We start from the raw sequence: 18,072 nt of genomic DNA, 5'->3' as shown, positions 1-18,072 counted from the left end.
AAGGTCATCAAGAGAGGTCCGTCTCCAGTTACACCGGTGCGTCTGGTGGTGACTCAGAGGCGGGCCTTCTCTGTAGCTGCTCCTGGGCTGTGGAATGCACTCCCTATAGACATTTGTGCTTTGACACATTTACCAGCCTTTAGAAGAGCCCTTAAGATGTTTTGTTTTGTTTTTAAAGCCTGGCTTTTAATAATTGTTGAATGTTTTAAATTATTTTAAATTGTTGCTTTAATAGCTGTTTTGTACCGTTCTTATTGTATTTATTTGTGTGAACCGCCTAGAGCCTTTGGAGTCAGGCGGTATGTAAATAAATGGATATAAAAATAAATGAATAAATAAAATCATTTTTTAAAAATTAACACTTAAGAAAAGCAGTTCTTCTTCAACTGTGTATGCATCAGTTCTCAGTAAGCTGGTTGTCCACATTCAAGACATGGAGATATACAGCTCCGGAGATCCTGTCTTTGGATTATCGCTCCTTGTCAAATATGCTCATGTAAAACAGCATGGGGGACAGAACTGAACCCTACGGGACCCCACAGGCCAGTGGCCAAGGAGCCGAGTGGTAGTTCCCCAGCACCGCCTTCTCAGAGCCTCCCCCAGAGAATGGATCAAAGCCACTCCAAAGCAGTACCTTCAACCCTGTACTCAAGAGGTGGTGCAGAAGGATACCATGGTCAATGGTATCAAATGCCACTGAGAGGTCCAGCAGAATCTCCTCATCCTGACTGGCTCTCCTACTGGCCAATAGTACCTCCAAAGCATTTAGTAATGATTAAGGAATATATGGTAAAAGTGTTGTGGTGATCTTAGGCCAGTCACCACAGCCTAACCTATCTCACCAGGTCGCAGCATGTGTGGAAGGGAGGACAGATCACATGCATTACCTTGAGTTATCTGTAAGTAGGGTGGGATAAAAGTGTCATAAAATAATAATAATAAAAGATCAAAATGGGAATAGAAGTTTAAAAATGGATATTAGAAGTTCCTTGGCTCCACATGCATCAAGAATGTTTGCTCAAAATGTTGTCTTAATTGATTTTTCCAAATTACCTAGGGCAGGGATGGGGAACCTTGGCACCCCTGCAGATGTTGGCCTACAATTCCCATAATCCCTAGCTATTGGCCTCTGTGGCTGGGGATTATGGGAGTTGTAGTCCAAAAACAGCTGGAGTGCCAAGGTTCCCCATCCCTGACCTAGGGTAAACTCAAGCTGTTCACAAGCAGGACTTGAAGTCTCATTGAAAGGTTTTAGGTCTGTATGCTGCATTTTATCCCATTTTACCTGCAGTGCTTTTGCTTCAAGCCCAATACACTCAAAAGGTCTTCTTGGCTTGTCTGCTGCGTCCAGCCATACAGTAACTCTCAAGGATACAGAGAGATACAAGTACATCTTGACATATATCCTTTCTCTGAAGACTTGGCAAAGCCTAAATTTGAGAGTCACTGCATTGCAGGACCATTTGATTTGTGCTGGCTACGGGAAGCCAGGTTTAAGCCTCCAGGGGCTTTGAGAAACCTGGTATATGATACCTCTATTTTAATTTAATTACCTTTTAAAACTTATGTTTTCCTTAAATTAATTTTTGTTTAACACAACACACTCAAGTCATGGCCCTGAACAACTATTAAAATTAAACAAAAAATGGAAGAGAGAACAAGTGGGCAGAACTATGATTTATTTTGTCTAACTGTGGATAGTTTATAAGTCTGAATCTGTGCCAATCAACAAACTGATTTATTTTGGAGAGTCAAACCACAGTCTAACCCAAGATTTGAAGTTGGTTGGTTTGTCCTAACCATGGTGTTGCGCAAAATCTGAACCTGCAATCGTTGTTTAATCTTGGTTTGTTTTAATGGCTCTGCTCTTGCAGGACTCTTGTAAAGAAAGAAATAAGCCTATATATTAGGGGGTAAGGAGAAGGGGCGGGACCTGAACAAACCACAATATGGCAAAACAAACCAATATTTGCTAAATGTCTATGGCATTAATCCAGGTTAAATAAACTTTAGGTAACATAAACCATGGCTCCGTATGATGCTCGAACCCACTAAATATGCAAACTCTGCTGATCAGACCATAGTTTGGTTCAATATAAATATAAAGCTTTTTAACAAGGAGTCCTATATGCACCATCACTTTAGTGAATACAAACTCACGTCTCTGGGAGCTCCTATGCAATTCAGTACAAGTTGATGGAAAAAATCCTACAATCTTTAGTATACTCCTGGCCAAATGCCAATCAGCAATTTTGCCTGTTTTTGTAAGCACAGTTTCCAACTCTGTAATGCAACTGGACTCAAATCCTGTGAAGTTGCTATGGAAGTAAAACGAAAAATGTAACTAAATTCAGAAGCGGGTTCCATAACTGTTTAGAGCATTTCCTTCCTTTGCCCAAACAACAAATGGCTCCTTTTCAGTGAACTTTAATATACATAGCGTGCCTTGGTACCTATGTTTAGAGACCAAGTGCGCTGCCACAGTACACTGCAAAACCTTGCCAGCTAGGGGAACAAAGTTTTTTAAAACGAGGTATTCCTTCCCCACCCTAGAATATTTGTAACATAGTTCTATAATTATCCATCCAAAAGAGACACTGAAATGGCAAACCTTTCATTTATACTACTTGCTCTGAAAGCAACTATAGTACACAACTATAGTTTTAAATCCACATTTAGCTATCATTTCATGGATAAACTGCTCGTTACACACAAAACTGGGCCACAAAGCTCTAACTATTTTTAAAAAATAAAAGACTCCCCAGGGTGCTGCAATACTGAGTGGTGGGTGGGAGGCAGGGAGACAGATACACACGATCCTTGTACTCATATCTTGAACCTCACAAAGGAAGTAACCAATCTCGCAGCTTCCTGGGTTCAAGAATCATATACGCGTCAATTGATGCCAAGATAGGACTCAGAGGACTATGGGAAAGTGACTGTATTTCCAAGCCCTAAAGCTTCGTTTTGACTCTGTCTTTAAAACAGATTAGTCAATTTTAAACATCACTTACTGCAATTGTTCCCAAATTCTATTTTTATTTTATGAGGAATCATTTGCTACACTTACAACCTGGGACCACCATCAGCGGTTGGCGTTGTTGGCAGCTGCCCAGGGCCTGCAGAAGGGCTCACGACCAATGCCTGAGACCACCTCTGTGCATGCAGTCTTGATGTGGCGATGGGGGAGCGATACGCTCAGGGCCCATTCAGAGGAGGGGGCTCATGGAGGGTCGTTAGCCAAAGGCAACCAATTCATCAATAGATTAAAACTTTAAAATATACAGAGGGTATACTTTTAATTCATTCTTAAGAGTCAGAATTTTAGCCCTTCTATTTAGGGAGACAAAGAGGAAGATATGCAGGCAGTATTGAACTAAATTGCTAAAAAAAAAAAAATCATTTCCAGCAGTCTGGCAAATGAGTGTCAAGGTACTTGGATGACTGACATAAACATGAATGCTTCACATCTTTATTCTCATTAAAGTTAAACAAAATAAATAGCTTTAAACATATTACTTTATTTGGATGTTTTCTGTCGTATGTGATGTGACTTATGGTACTCCCTTAGTGTCGTGGGCCTTTAGGCTTCTAGCAATGTTCCCTCTAATTTTTTTCATCTGTGTGCAGAATGAGTTTTATTCTGGGCAGCAGTATCAAGGCAGTGTGCGCGCATGTGCATTCAGAGTGGGGCCTTCCTGATTCAACCTGAGCAGGATCTAAAATTGACCAAGTGGACATCAAAAAAGGTGTGAGTATGTGCACACAGTCCGTGCGCACAGAGGGAACACTGGCCTTCACTCACCACAACATTCTTCTTCTACTTTGGTCACAGCCATAAAATATAGAAGTTGAAAGAGCTCAGCTAGAACAGCCAACCATTTGATACTGGCAGTTATGCTGACCAGTAAGTTACAAGTCTGGGCCTGTAATTCAGAAAATCAAATAGGATTTAGAGATACACATAAAATTAATGTTAGCTTTCTTTGAACTCATAGCTGCCATTAAGGTAAACATACTACCAGAAGTGTGTGTTTACTCATAGGAAGCTGCCATATACTGAGTCAGACCATTGGTCCATCCAGCTCAGTAATGTTCACACAGACTGGCAGCAGCTTCTCCAAGGTTGCAGGCAGGAATCTCTCTCAGCTCTATCTTGCAGAAGCCAGGGAGGGAACTTGAAACCTTCTGCTCTTCTCAGAGCGGCCCCATCCCCTGAGGAAAATATCTTACAGTACTCACACTTCTAAAGTCATGCTTGCTGCCACAAGACCAGCTCTCACAGTATATCAATAGATATACATACACACTCTGGGACGGGTAAGGTACGACAAGAGTCACATGGAATAAAAAATATTCCACAATAAGGCAAACTAATACAAAAAATAAGACACGGCGTTGAAGAACATATATGCAAACAGCTAGTTGTTCAAAATAGACTGCAGAATGGTTCAGATGGTTCAGTCCCTTAAATCCCTGGAAATGTTCAGGTGTAAACAGTCAAGCATTCAGACTTCCCCCTCATACCAAGTTGCCTTGATAAAAGAGAGGGGGGTATGAAGCCATGTGCACACACCCACATGCTCAGGAGGAAAGATCATGTCCAACCCACAGGCTGACAGTGGCAGATGAAGAGGGTGGGAAGAACCTAGGCTACGGCACAGTTCATCCTCAGCAAGAGCTCTCCCATACATCCAAATTGATGCAACCCCTCCAAATCAGTGGAGACTCCTTACATTTTAAGGCAGCATGCCAGCAACTGGAGCCAAGTCAAAGACAGCAAATGGTAAAGTGGGGGTAGGGGGTCATTCCCTCTGCCTTGAAAGAACCAGAATGCACAATCAATATATATGATGCACTTGGTCGAGAAGGAGCAGAGGAAATTCTATTCACCCGTCTTCCAGGAAAACATAAAACGCAAAATGCATTAACTCCATTCCTTGGGCCAAGAAAAGATAACCGTTTTGCATTAGGTCATATTGTATACCAGATCAGCTTGATTAGCTACTATAGTTACACAGACCATGTTGCCAGTTGAACAACCATGCTATTTTAAATGAAAGGATACAGATCTAAACTGGAAAGAAACAACAAGAATGTGTTTTACACAGTTCAAAGCTACAGAACAGAGGACCTGCTTTTTGAGTAAAAGAAAACAGAGACTTTGGAACAATTTTATCTAAATGAAGCACTTCTTACATGGAGATTTCAATTACTACTCTGCCCAGTTCACCATACAGTCACAGCTATTTCCATCTTGGTTAGTTCCTCTGCATTCCCATTACACCAGCCCTGGATCTTATCAGAGGGTTTCCATGCACTCAACAATGTTGCATGGCAATGATCTCCATCACAATTCAGTGTTTTCACAAGTCAAAGTCTTCAGTGTTTTCACAAGTCAAGGATGATTTCTTCGCCATCATCCACTTGCAGGTAGACCATGGAATTGGAAACATGCCTTATATTCCCTGTCCTATATATTCCCAGGCTGCCCTGCTGCTCTGCGTCACTCCCTGCCTGCCCGCCCTGAAGCTCCCAAGAATCGCTGTGCCATCCAGCCACCTCTGCTGGGCAGGTAATTAAAGGCGCGCTGCCCCCCAGCACACTACTTGGGGCACTTTCCTGGCAATCTGATGCCTCTTGGTGGTGAGGCAAGGGATTTACATCATTGGAAACCCCCCTTTTCTGATGTCAGAAATAGGGATGTGCACGGAACTGAGCAGGGGTGGTTCTAAGGCAGGAAGGTGCTGCTTTAAGGGCAGGGTAGGGTGCACTTACCCCTCCTGCCTCTCTTCCCCCACTGGTGCTCCCGTTTTCTAAAGTCTATTGGGGCAGCAGTGTACCTCCCTGCCACCCCATTGCCCCCGTTTACCAGGACTATCTGGAAGTATCTGATGTGCAGGTGCGCACACATTGGGCATGCCAACACATGCAGGTGCGTCGGATAGTTCCAGTAAGTGGGGGCAATGAGGCAGCAGGGAGATACGCTGCCACCCCGATGGACTTTAGAAAACCGGAGCACCAGTGGGGGAAGAGCAGTAGGAGGTTAAGTGCACCCTCCCCCACCCTTAAAGCAGCAAAAAAAAAAAAAAAACCCACCTGCCTTCGAACTGGCCACCGTTTGGACCGGTTCCATGCACATCCCTAGTCAGAAACCCTCCTTTTTCCAACGTTCACAGCGCTTCAATAATTATGACACCATGAAAAAGGTCTGCCATTTATGTAGTCCATGAAAGCTTTGCAAGATCAAACTGAACAAGTTGTTCTTGTAAGAATAAATCTGCCTACTTTCCTTTCACTATAATACTAATTGATAATAACCATCTTCACAAGTTAGCCCACTTCAGCCTTAAATGTTCACACACCATCTTGAATTGGGGGTGGATGACATCATCGCAAACTATACCGTTGAGGTGTCCCTATACGTCACTCACTACAGCTGTACCAAATTTGGTTCAAATCGGTTAGGCAGTCCACAAGTTATCCCACTTGTGCCTCAACTGTTCATGCATCAGCCATCTTGAATCAGGGTGGATGACATCATTATAAACTATATCACTGAGGTGCCCCTATCTGTCACTCACAGTAACTGTTCAAATCGGTTAGTAGGGCTGTGCACAAACCATAGTTTGAGCACTTTTAGGAAATTGGGCTGGAAACCTTAAGAAAAAGGAGCACAGATCCTGACTTTCTCTCTGTTGCCTTCCTGCTGGAGTGGTATACATCCCAATAACCCCCAAGGTGGCACCAGCACGCACATGGCATCCACATATGCGTAGGTGCCATTTGCATGGTCAGCATGGTGGTCAGTTGTAGCAAATTTGATTCGAATTGGTTAGGTGGTTCACACATTAGCCCACTTGCACCTCAAACATTTACATGTTCACCATCTAGAATGGGATGGATGACATTATCACAAACTAAGCCGTTGAGGTGTCCCTACAACTGTACCAAATTTTGTTCATATTGGTCCAGACATTGCAAAGTTGATAGCCGGGGGGGAGGGGGGGCGGAGAGACACAGACAGACACAGGTGATCTCATAAGCTTACTTTCCTTAAGGAAAGTAGGCTAAACGTGGATTTTAAGTGCTATCAAACCTTCTTCAGTTAGTGCTAAGTTTTGGTTAAATGCTTCAGAACTTTCAGGGTTCAATTCAATTCTTTTTAGAATTCTTCAAGATGCAACTCTAAGACAGGACAAGATTATCAACAGAGAAATCATGATTCAAATTCCAAATTATTTTTTCAAACTTAAAGTGTGTGCACATACTATCGTTATACTCAAAAAACAGACAATGGATTTTTAGAGATGATACCCATTTTCAAGCCATTAATTCTACTATTTGGTTTAGAGTCAAATTTTACTTTCTGGACAGATACTATTATCACCATGACTGTGTTGCCTTAGGATGAAGAGGCAGACTACTACATGCTAACCTTACATTATCATGTTTGCAGATTCAAAGGAGAGCTGGTCTTGTGGTAGCAAGCATGACTTGTACCCTTTGCTAAGCAGGGGCCACCCTAGTTGCATATGAATGAGAGACTACATGCATGAGTACTGTAAGATATTCCCCTTAGGGGATGGGGCCGCTCTGGGAAGTGCATCTGCATGCTTGCATACAAGAAGTTCTGAGTTCCCTACCTGGCATCTCCAAGACAGAGCTGAGAGAAATTCCTACCTGCAGCCCTGGAGAATCCACTGCCAGTCTGTGTAGACAATACTGAGCTAGATGGACCAATGGTCTGACTCGGTATATGGCAGCTTCCTATGTTCCTAAACAGAACATAACTGAGGAACAGAGGAAGAAAAGGTCTAGTGTTTGGGCCAAACACATTCAGGATGAAGGAAGAGTTGGAAATTGGAGTTAAAGCATAATTGACAAGCAAATAAAGAATGCAATTTGCTTCCATTCCTGTTAATAACACATGTGATCCCCATGATATTCACAGTGGACCAATTCAGACATAGTGGCTCATAATTTCCTGCTACGAGAATGACCTCTGTGAGATGTGGGCTCCTGCTCACTCACTCTCCTCCACCTCTCTTACATCCAGAACAGAAAGGAACACTTTCCCTTTGAAAGCAACCACATTTCCACTTTGGGTCTGAATTGTGGTTCACTTAAAACCAGAGATGGGGAAACCAAATCAAGCACTGAATTCACCAAGTTTTTACTTTAAACCACAGTTCCCAAGTTCAGAAATAACATGGAACTGTGGTTTCATTCAGAGTGCAAGTAAAATATTTACCTCCTTTCCTCAAGCCTAATGGGTAGGGGAACACACATGGGTGTCTGGAAGGGGGCAAAGGGGGCAATTCCCCCCCCCCCGATATTGAGAAAATCCAATTAATGGGGCATACTCCCAGGTAAGTGAGTATAGGATTGCAGCCTTTGCCTACCCCCAGAAAAAGTCCTGCAGATGCCCATAGAAGCATGTAGTTCAGAGGTTTGTTCATGTAGCAGCAAACCATAGTTTCCCATTACATCTGAAGTAGGCATCTGATGATTATTTTTTTAAAAATGTTCCCAGCTTTTAAAAAGTTTCATTTATATTTTATCAAAGTTTATAATTTCATGTATGCAGTTTTAAAATACACAACTTTTAAAATACATTATCCACTTTCTAAACTATACTCTCTAAAAACAAACAATATAACAAGCTAATATCTAAATAAAGAAAAAGCGAACAGGGGAATGTGGACTACTTCAAGCAAAGCGAGGTACAATCAAGTATAGGGCACAGGACAGAGTAAGGAAGGGGGTGGGGAAAATAAAATATTTATGATACTACTTTGTCTTATAATTTTTATGTGCGCATGTTGATCTTAAGCACAATCTTTAGCCCTCCATCTGTTGTTGAACCAGAACTCTCATTATCCCCAGCCACAGCAGACAACCATTGGGAATGATGGGAGTTGTAGTCCAACATCTGCAGGAGTGCTGAAGTTGTGAAGTCCTCATCTAGCACACATTCAGCACTTCCCTGCAGCAGATCTGCTTCCCAGGTACTTGCATTGGAACTGCCAGACCATTTTTCAACCTCCCACAAATTTTAAAAGTATCCAAGGGCCTTGAAATGAGAGCTGTAGAAAGGGAAGGGACTCTAGTGTCCATGTACTTTGTACACTGAGTTGCTTCCACTCAGCTAGGTACATTGCTCACATTCAGTTTAAGAACTCAGAGTTTGAAAAGCAGTTTCCCATTTACAGAGGAGAGGAACTGCTGGAATGCACTTCTGGCACTCTTTTGATTATTAAATGTCATTTCACTGCATTACGTTCACTAAAGAATCATAGCCTATCCACAGTCCCACATGCATAGGGCATTCCTGTTGTGTGAAGAAGAAAACCTTGGAGCATGTAGTAGGGAATGTTTTGCATGCACTGGGCTTCTTTTCATAGAATAGCACAGGACCACCATGTACTCATGCAGAATTCTATCTCATCATGACAAGGCCTATACATCAAATTAAACATTCTGACAAATATAACAGGATGCTTTGCATTTCTAAATCTTAAGCCAAACAAAGGTTCAAATTTCAGAATTCAAGAGCAAAGTGCTCAGGCTTGTTTTGCAATTAAGCAAACAACAGTTAATGGTATTCTAATAAAGAAAAACACACACACACTTGGATTAAGTAAGGGAGGCAAAGAAGCAAGAGCAGCAAAATTTACACAGCAGCAGAATACAGTTGTTTAGGAATAGAGACAACATTCCTAGCATTACTTAGAAATAAAAGTTATGAAGCAGCACAAAGAACATGACCTGGCACCTTATGGAAAAAGGTATTTTGTTTGCACTGGCAATCAAAAGGTATTACTAAATAACATCAAGTGCTTTGCTTTCATCTCAGAGATCTTATCCTGAAGAGCAGAAATGAGTTGACTATATTTTTAAGGGCAAAGAATCAGTCAGGTTGGCTATTCTCTCTTTTCTCTTGAATATATGAAGATCAGAGTTGTAATACTTGTTCAAAAGTTCCTTTTCTAAAACAATTATGGCATCAGACCAAATTTTTCAACACAAGTCTGTTTAAGCAGCAGGCAATACCACCTAGAAGGCAAATTGTTCCTAAGCTAATAAAGACAATTACACTGGTTATTTTGCCAAAGCAAACACTACAGCAAATTTAACTGCTGCAGTAGTTTGCAATTACCCCTAGCAAGTTTCACCTACTTACTGGAAAGAAAAGTGTCTAAAAAATAAGACTGGGAACGAAAGAGATAAGCCTGGCACCTTACTTCCCTAACTGCAAGCCATACTAGGCATTGAGTTTAGCACTTAAGTCTATCTACAGAGGGCTTGCAGAATCATTTCACATCTAAAGGGCCATGTCACAATGCAGAGAAGCAAACTCTGGTTTGTACTCAACGAGAAACTGCATGCAATCGTGCCTCCCTGATGAGTGTGTAATTAGGAGGTGGCTATTCTCACGATGGGAGAAAAATGGGTTAAAGGAGCCCAGCCCCATTTTCTCCCATCGTGAGAACCACCAGGCGAGCCCAGTGGTTCTCTAGCGGCTAGCCCACCAAAGAAGCCCTCCCTTTAAATGGGGTTAGAGGAGTAAGCGCTCCGCTAACCCCGTTTTCCCAATCGTGAGTCACTATGGGATGGCTCCGCACCATGGCAACACATGAGGAGACCCCCGCCGGGAGGCTAAAACAAGCTTCCCGGTGTTGGGGGTCTCCCCAGGATGCCCCAAGCACTCATGCGGGGCATCCTGGGACTTCTGGGGGCCAGGCGGCCCATGATCCCTGCAGCCTCTGCCCACTCCATGTGACAGTGACAGTAGTCATGTGGGCAGCCAATCCAGCCACCCAGCAACCAAGCGCTACACATGGATCATGTGTAGAGCCTCAAGGACTAAAGATATCCATTTTCAACAACTTAATTTTCTACAAGCTTTAAAAAGCGGGGTGGGGGGTGGGATATTTGATTCCATTGATTTATGATGGACAAATACAGGAACTACTTGTGCACCACGCATTCAGAGCCTTTGTTTTTATCCAGCGTCATAAGCAAGGTAAAAATGGATGACTCTAGTGTTTTGCACTGATACCAAGAATTCCAAGACAAAAGTGCGAAGTCAGCAGAAGAAGTTTGGACAATTGAACAAAGCTGGCTTAAAAAAAAAAAAAGATAAAAGGCAGTAAGTTCACAAGGACAATGCCTCTGCATGTCAAAAGCATGTGTGATCCTCCTTCCTTCAGCTTTATTAGTAAGCACTCCCTGTCAGTCCACAAACAAATTTTTGTGTGTGCATGCCAATTAGCATACAGCCCTCACAGATTCCTTAAAAGCCGAATGTTGAAAAAGAAAATAGGTCGGGGGGGGGGGAATGAACAGGTGAGTTCTTAAACTGAGAGCAAGACTAAATCTAGTTTCATTTAAACCTGGTTGGTGATGGTCACACAATGCCAAACTCTGGTTGAGGGAGATGAATGGGATTTACCAAGCAGAAGCATGCAGTCCTGTGGCCCTGCATCCCCTAAACCCTTGCTGCTGTATGTACACCAGGCTTACAGATTGCCATTCTGAAGTAAAGCTACCGGGATGATTCTTAAAGAATCATCTGCCTTTTCTGCTTGGCAGAACCTGTCAAAAGAACACACACATGAGGCTGAGCAGACAAGTCTGCAACTAGCCTGAGTCACAGAAGACCCCTCTCCTTATCAAAGGAAGGATGCCCTTTGAAGAGGGAAGAACGTGGCCATCCCTTCTTTTGAAGCCTTAAGAATAGCCATTTCCAAAAAGGTTTAACAGACAAATCTGCCCAGGGAAGGGCAATTTTATGCTCATTTGCATAAGCCAGCAGTGTGGCCAACAGATGGGACTTCCGGGCAGGTTCCAGAAAGATTTTAAGGGAACAGAAAGTAAAAGTGAGAATCATTCAGTACACTTTCAGGAACTAAGAGCAGCTTGATTCCTACACAATTTTTACAATCAAGACAAGTTATAAAATACATAACATTTACCATCAAAACCCTCCAATTTTTTGGCCCTTCTTTCCCCATATCTCTCTACCTATGACTTCTACCACCTCGAGCCACTCCAAATTATCCTGCTCCCCTACCACCATTTCTCCTTTAATGCCTCTTATATCTCAACCTTCCTCCCAGAACAATTACATTCTCTTTATTTAGCAGTGGGGAGAGTAACTGGCCCTGTCCACCCCCAGCACAGTACTTCCAGTGACTGTTGCTGGTGTCTATCTTATGTTTCTTTTTAGATTGTGAGCCCTTCGGAAACAGGGTTCCATCTTATTTGTTTGTTATTTCTCCATGTAAACAACCCTGAGCCATTTTTTGGAAGGGCGGTATAAAAATCAAATGAATGAATGAATGAAACTACCCTCCTCCTTACAAACCCTTCTTAAAAACCCAGCTGTTCCACAAAGCCTTAACTTCAGAGGGTTTTGCTATACTGTGAATATACTGTAAAAAAGTATATTCTAGTATTAACATCTATTAAAACATTTTATATGGGGGGAGAGGGATGTAAAAACTGATATTACAATTCATCTTGTATCACCTTAAGATGAGATACTGTATTTCAGGATTGCCACCACATCATCAGCTAACTAGATTTGTCTATTGTTATGCATTTAACTATATACCTTTTGTTTAGTGGCTCAAAATAGATCTACAGAATTCCCAAGTGAATGATTTAATTTCATAAAGAGATGTCATTCAATTCTGATATGGAATTTTTTACAATGCAGTATACTCACATATATCTCATTGTGACCAAAACGCTGTTGGAGATTATTGATAAAGGATTCCTCAGAAAGGGGCTCCAGAAGCACCATATCTCCAACCCCAATCATATTGTCAAGAAGCGACGTCTTCACCTCCATTTTTGTCATTTTTCTCTACTGTAGGAAAAAAGTAGAAGTAGGACGGTTAAATTTTAATATAAAGTTCAGGATACCTAAACACAAGCAGAAAATCCTTGGGCACTTTAAAGTGACATTTATAGTACACTGCGAGACAGGGAAAAAATATTTAGGAAAAGATTGCTCACAGCAGGCAGCGTAATCAAAGATAGATATGGAGCAAAAGCACTCAAGAGCATAGTTTCAAGGTCAGAAAACAAATGTTCCCACTATCTGCTTTTGCTATACAGTACAACTGTTATGAAAAAAAAAAGTTATTCAGGAAGAAGATGCCGACAAAAACCCAGATTTCTTACATCAATAAATGACTTGTTTTTTGGTTACTCTTTTAGGCCATCTCAAAACACTGAGGTCATTCACACAAACAAAAACTGTGCTCTACCCAGGTTTGACAGCTGTGTGTACTCTCAATTTTTGGTTGTGTGCAAGCAAGGTAAGAGGAAAACCCGGGTTGAAATGTTTGTGTGGAAGCAAGGAAGAAGAAAAACCTGGGTAGCTTTTTCTCCTATCTTGCTTCCACACAATCACTTCTACTCAGGTTTTTCTCTTACCTTGTTTCCACACAACCAAAAATTGGGAGTGCACACTGCTGCCAAACCTGGGTAGAGCACAGTTTTTGATTGTGTGATGGCCTCATTCTTTTACAAATACATAGCTGAAATAAACAGGTACATGAACTTATAAAAACTGTAATGACCATATTCTCCAAATAACCAGACTTCAATCCTCAAATCTCTGAAACAAGTTTCTGATTATTTTTATGTACCATTTATTTTAGCAGATCATAAGTGTGTTTATTTATAATGTTACCACGTTCAGTTTCTTAGAGTCTAGATTGTGGCAGTCAATGGTTTGATTTCAGCTTGATTTATTAGTTACTATCAATTGTGTTAATTTTTTTTTCCTGCTAGCCTCTGGCTGTAATAAAGGAATTCATTCATTCATTCAATGTTTTCCTGGTAGACTGTCCTATCACAGGAGTAGCCAGCCATTCAACAAAAGGGCCTCTACTTTTAAACATATACAAAGGTGATAGAATTATGGTCATGGGAGCTTATCTTCTCAATAGTGCTGCAAGGGTCTCAAAAGCTGCCCTGCAAGAATTTTTCCTCTACCTAACTAACTATAGGTGCAAGAGATCCAACACTGAAAGACTGCCCAACCCAGACTTAGCAAAGGACATTCTACTATGCATCAATATATTTCTACATCTGAAATTGCCTTAATTACAAGTTTCTAGAAAACAATTATATGTATTCACAGTTCAAACACAAGGAAAGAGTTAAATGTGTATGTGTGTGATTGGCATGAGCAGCTAGTAAAGGAGTTAAGGGGCAGCCCAGATGCTTAATCGGTTGCAGGTGGTTAATAAATCAGGTATTTGCACTTGAGTACAAAGAACATCCTGCACAACAGAGAATTCATTGGAAAAGACTAGAGGAATCCCAAAGGACACCACTGGCTTGTGTAGGCTTGATTAAAAGTGATCAACAGCTTAAGGTTGCTCATAGAAAGTGGAGGACATTTGGAAAAAGAGTCAGAAAGAAGAAGAAAGTGTTCCTAAGCAGACTAGTTATGAGAATGCAATAACTCTAATAAAGTAAGTCAGCAAAACAAAAATGGGTGTTTGTTTGTTTGTTTTAATTGAACCTTGTGGAATGGCAAAAGGTTCTCACTGACAAGAGGTTTGTGGCCCTTCTGTTCTCTTTATTGCCATGGATTCCCCAAAGAATCCTGGAAACTAACTCCATATTCATGGTATTTTATCAAAGGCTAGAAGCCTGCAGCCAAAGAACTGACGGATTAGTTCAAGCCCATGTGTGAAATTCAGCCCCACCACACATTACCTTTTGACCCTTCTTTCAGGGTTGCCAGGTCACAAGGCTACAGTGACAATAAAAACCACAAGTGGCAAAATTACCTCTCAGGGTAGCAACCACTTCCTTTAGCTGCCCAATCTCTTGAGCCTCATAAGAACATAAGAACAGCCTTGCTGGATCAGGCCCAAGGCCCATCTAGTCCAGCATCCTGTTTCACACAGTGGCCCACCTGATCCCGCTGGGAGCCTACAGGCAGGAGTTGAGGACATGCCCTCTCTCCTGCTGTTATTCCCCTGCAACTGGCAGAGGGATCCTGCCAGAGTTGTACGCAGTACTCCAGGTGTGGCCACACCATAGCTTTGTATAAGGGCGTTATAATATTAGCAGTTTTATTTTCAATCCCCTTCCTAATGATCCCTAGCATGGAATTGGCCTTTTTCACAGCTGCTGCACATTGAGTCGACACTTTCAACAAGCCACGACCCCAAGATCCCTCTCCTGGTCAGTCACAGACACTCAGATCCCATCAACGTATACTTGAAGTTGGGGTTTTTCATCCCAATGTGCATCACTTTACACTTGCCAACACTGAAACACATTTGTCGTTTTGTCACCCACTCTCCCAGTTTGGAGAAATCCTTTTGGAGCTCCCCACAAGCAGTTTTGGATTTCACTACCCAATAGAGTTTGGTATCATCTGCAAATTTAGCCACCTTGCTGCTTACCTCTACTTCTAGATCATTTATGAATCAATTAAGAAGCACCAGTCCCAGTACAGATCCCTGTGGGATCCCACTTCTTACTTCCCTCCATTGTGAAAACTCTCCATTTATACTTACCCTCCGTTTCCTGTCTTTCAACCAGTTAGCAATCAACACATGCACTTGTCCATTCATCCCATGGCTGCTAAGCTTCCTCAGGAGTCTTTGATGAGGAACTTTGTTCAAAGGTTTTTGGAAGTCCAGGTATACTATGTCAACTGGATCACCTTGATCCACACACTTGTTGATACTCTCAAAGAACTCCAAAAGGTTTGTGAGGCAAGATTTACTTTTGCAGAAGCCATGCCGGTTCTCTCCCCGCAGGGCCTGTTCTGCTATGTGCTTTACAATTTTATCCTTGAGGATGCTTTCCATCAATTTGCCTGGAATGGATGTTAAGCTGTAATTTCCCAGATCGCCCCTGGATCCCTTTTTGAAAATCAGTGTTACATTTGCTACTTTCCAATCCTCCGGTACAGAGCCTGATTGAAGGGATAAGTTCTATATTTTAGCAAAGAGGTTGGCAATTTCACATTTGAGTTCTTTGAGGACTCTTGGGTGGATGACATCTGGCCCTGGCAATTTACTAGTTTTCAGTTTTTTCCAGACAGTTTAGAATATAATCTCTTGTCACTTCTATTAGTCTCAGTTCTATAGCCTCCGTCCTCGAAATGCCTGGTTCAGGAACAGGTATATGTTCAGTATCCTCTGCCGTGAAGACAGATGCAAATAACTCATTTAGCTTCTCTGCAACCTCCATATCCTCCTTAATAATCCCTTTTACTTCCCCCATTGTCTAATGGTCCAACCGCCTCCCTGCTTCTGATATATTTAAATAAGTTTTTGTTATTCCCCTTGATGCTTTTAGCTAAATGTTCCTCAAACCCTCTTTTCACCTCCCTTATTGTCACTTTGCATTTCTTTTGCCAGAGTTTGTGTGCCTTTCTGTTCTCTTCATTTGGACAGGCCTTCCAATTTCGGAAGGAAGTCTTCTTCCCTTTTATGGCTTCCTTGATGGTACCCATTAGCCATGCTGGCATTCTCCTGGACTTAGTGGTACCTTTCCTCCTTTTGGATATACAATCCAACTGGGCTTCTAGTATTGCAGTTTTGAGTAAACTCCATGCATTCTGGAGTGAAGTGACTCTCCTAATTTTCCCTTTCAGCTTTCTTTTCACCATACTCCTAATTTTGGAGAAGTTTCCTCTTCTAAAATTCAAAATGTCCATGTTAGACTTCCTTGGTGATTCTCTCCCTGCATGTATCCTGAATTTGATCACACTATGGTCACTGTTCCCTAAAGGGTCGATGACACTGACATCATGCACCAGGTCCTGGGTGCCACTCAGGATTAAGTCCAAGGTCGCCTTCACTCTGGTTGGTTCCAAGACCAACTGTTCTAGGGCACAGTCATTCAGCGTATCTAGAAATTTGACCTCTCTGTCATTACCTGACTGTGAATTTACCCAGTCTATGTGTGATTAATTGAAGTCACTCATTATTACAGCCCTGCCTCTCCTTGACGCCTCCCTGATTTCCTCCTGCAACTCCCAGTCGTTGTCAGCATTTTGATCCAGAGGGTGATAGCATGTCCCCAGTAGCACATTTCCTTTTGGGCCTTGTATTGTCACTCACAGGGTTTCTGTGGAGGACTCTGGTCCACCTAGGTTTTCTAGCTTGTTAGATTCTATCCCTTCTTTAACATACAGTGCTACTCCACCTCCAAGGTGCCCCTCCCTGCCCTTTCTATAGCGTTTATATTCAGGGATAACATTGTCCCACTGGTTCTCCCTGTTCCACCATGTTTCTGTTATGCCCACTATATCTATTTCTGAGTTAGCAACCAAGCACTCCAGTTTGCCCATCTTTCCTCAGAGGCTTTTGGCATTAGCATATAAACACCTATATGCTGAATCTCTCACTTGGTGTATGCTATCTTTCTTTTGACTCTTTGACCAGCTGGCACAGCCTTCTATCTGCTCTTTATGTGGTTCTGCTCTGTCCCCTTCTGTTTTATCTGAATCCTTTGCAGCCTCACACTTTAAAGGATGGCATTTGCCAAACCGGATACTGCCCAGCACCTGTCGGTAATTCCCCAGGCGTCATTTTAAAAGCTGCTCTGCAACCTTTTTGATTTTAAGTGCCAGCAGTCTGGTTCCATCTTAGTTCAAGTGCAGCCCATCCCTTTTGTACAGACCTTGCTTTCCTCAAAATGTACCCCAGTGCCTAACAAATCTAAACCCCTCCTCCCGGCACCAATGTCTCATCTACACATTGAAACCCCTCAGCTCTGCCTGTCTCACTGTACCTGCACATGGAACAGGTAGCATTTCTGAGAATGCTACCTTGGGGGTTCTGGACTTCAATATACTACCTATCAGCCTAAATCTGGCTTCCAGGACCTCCCAACTACATTTACCCACATCTTTGGTGCCAACATGCACCATGACAGCGGTCTCCTCCCCAGCACTGTCTAACAGCCTATCTAGACACTGTGTGATGTCTGCAACCTTTACATCAGACAGGCAAGTCACCATGCAGTCAACACGCAGGTCACAAACTCATCTCTCTATACCCAGCCTCCCTAACA

General features: G+C 42.3%; 1 protein-coding gene across 5 annotated transcripts in view; it reads right to left on the bottom strand.

Moving 5' to 3' along the window:
- MYO1B (myosin IB) overlaps window positions 1-18,072 on the bottom strand; it is a 170,127-nt gene that overhangs the window by 124,898 nt on the left and 27,157 nt on the right. For all 5 annotated transcript variants that reach the window (XM_053273726.1, XM_053273756.1, XM_053273763.1 and 2 more), the window contains exon 2: window positions 12,737-12,880. In XM_053273726.1, the coding sequence (XP_053129701.1) occupies window positions 12,737-12,871 (135 nt within the window). In that variant the 5' untranslated portion in view covers window positions 12,872-12,880. The remainder of the gene's footprint in view (window positions 1-12,736; window positions 12,881-18,072) is intronic.

Source organism: Hemicordylus capensis, chromosome 1 (assembly GCF_027244095.1).
Source record: "Hemicordylus capensis ecotype Gifberg chromosome 1, rHemCap1.1.pri, whole genome shotgun sequence".
Lineage (NCBI taxonomy): Eukaryota > Metazoa > Chordata > Lepidosauria > Squamata > Cordylidae > Hemicordylus > Hemicordylus capensis.
Note: the sequence above shows the minus strand (reverse complement) of the source record. Positions and strands in the feature narration are given on the sequence as shown.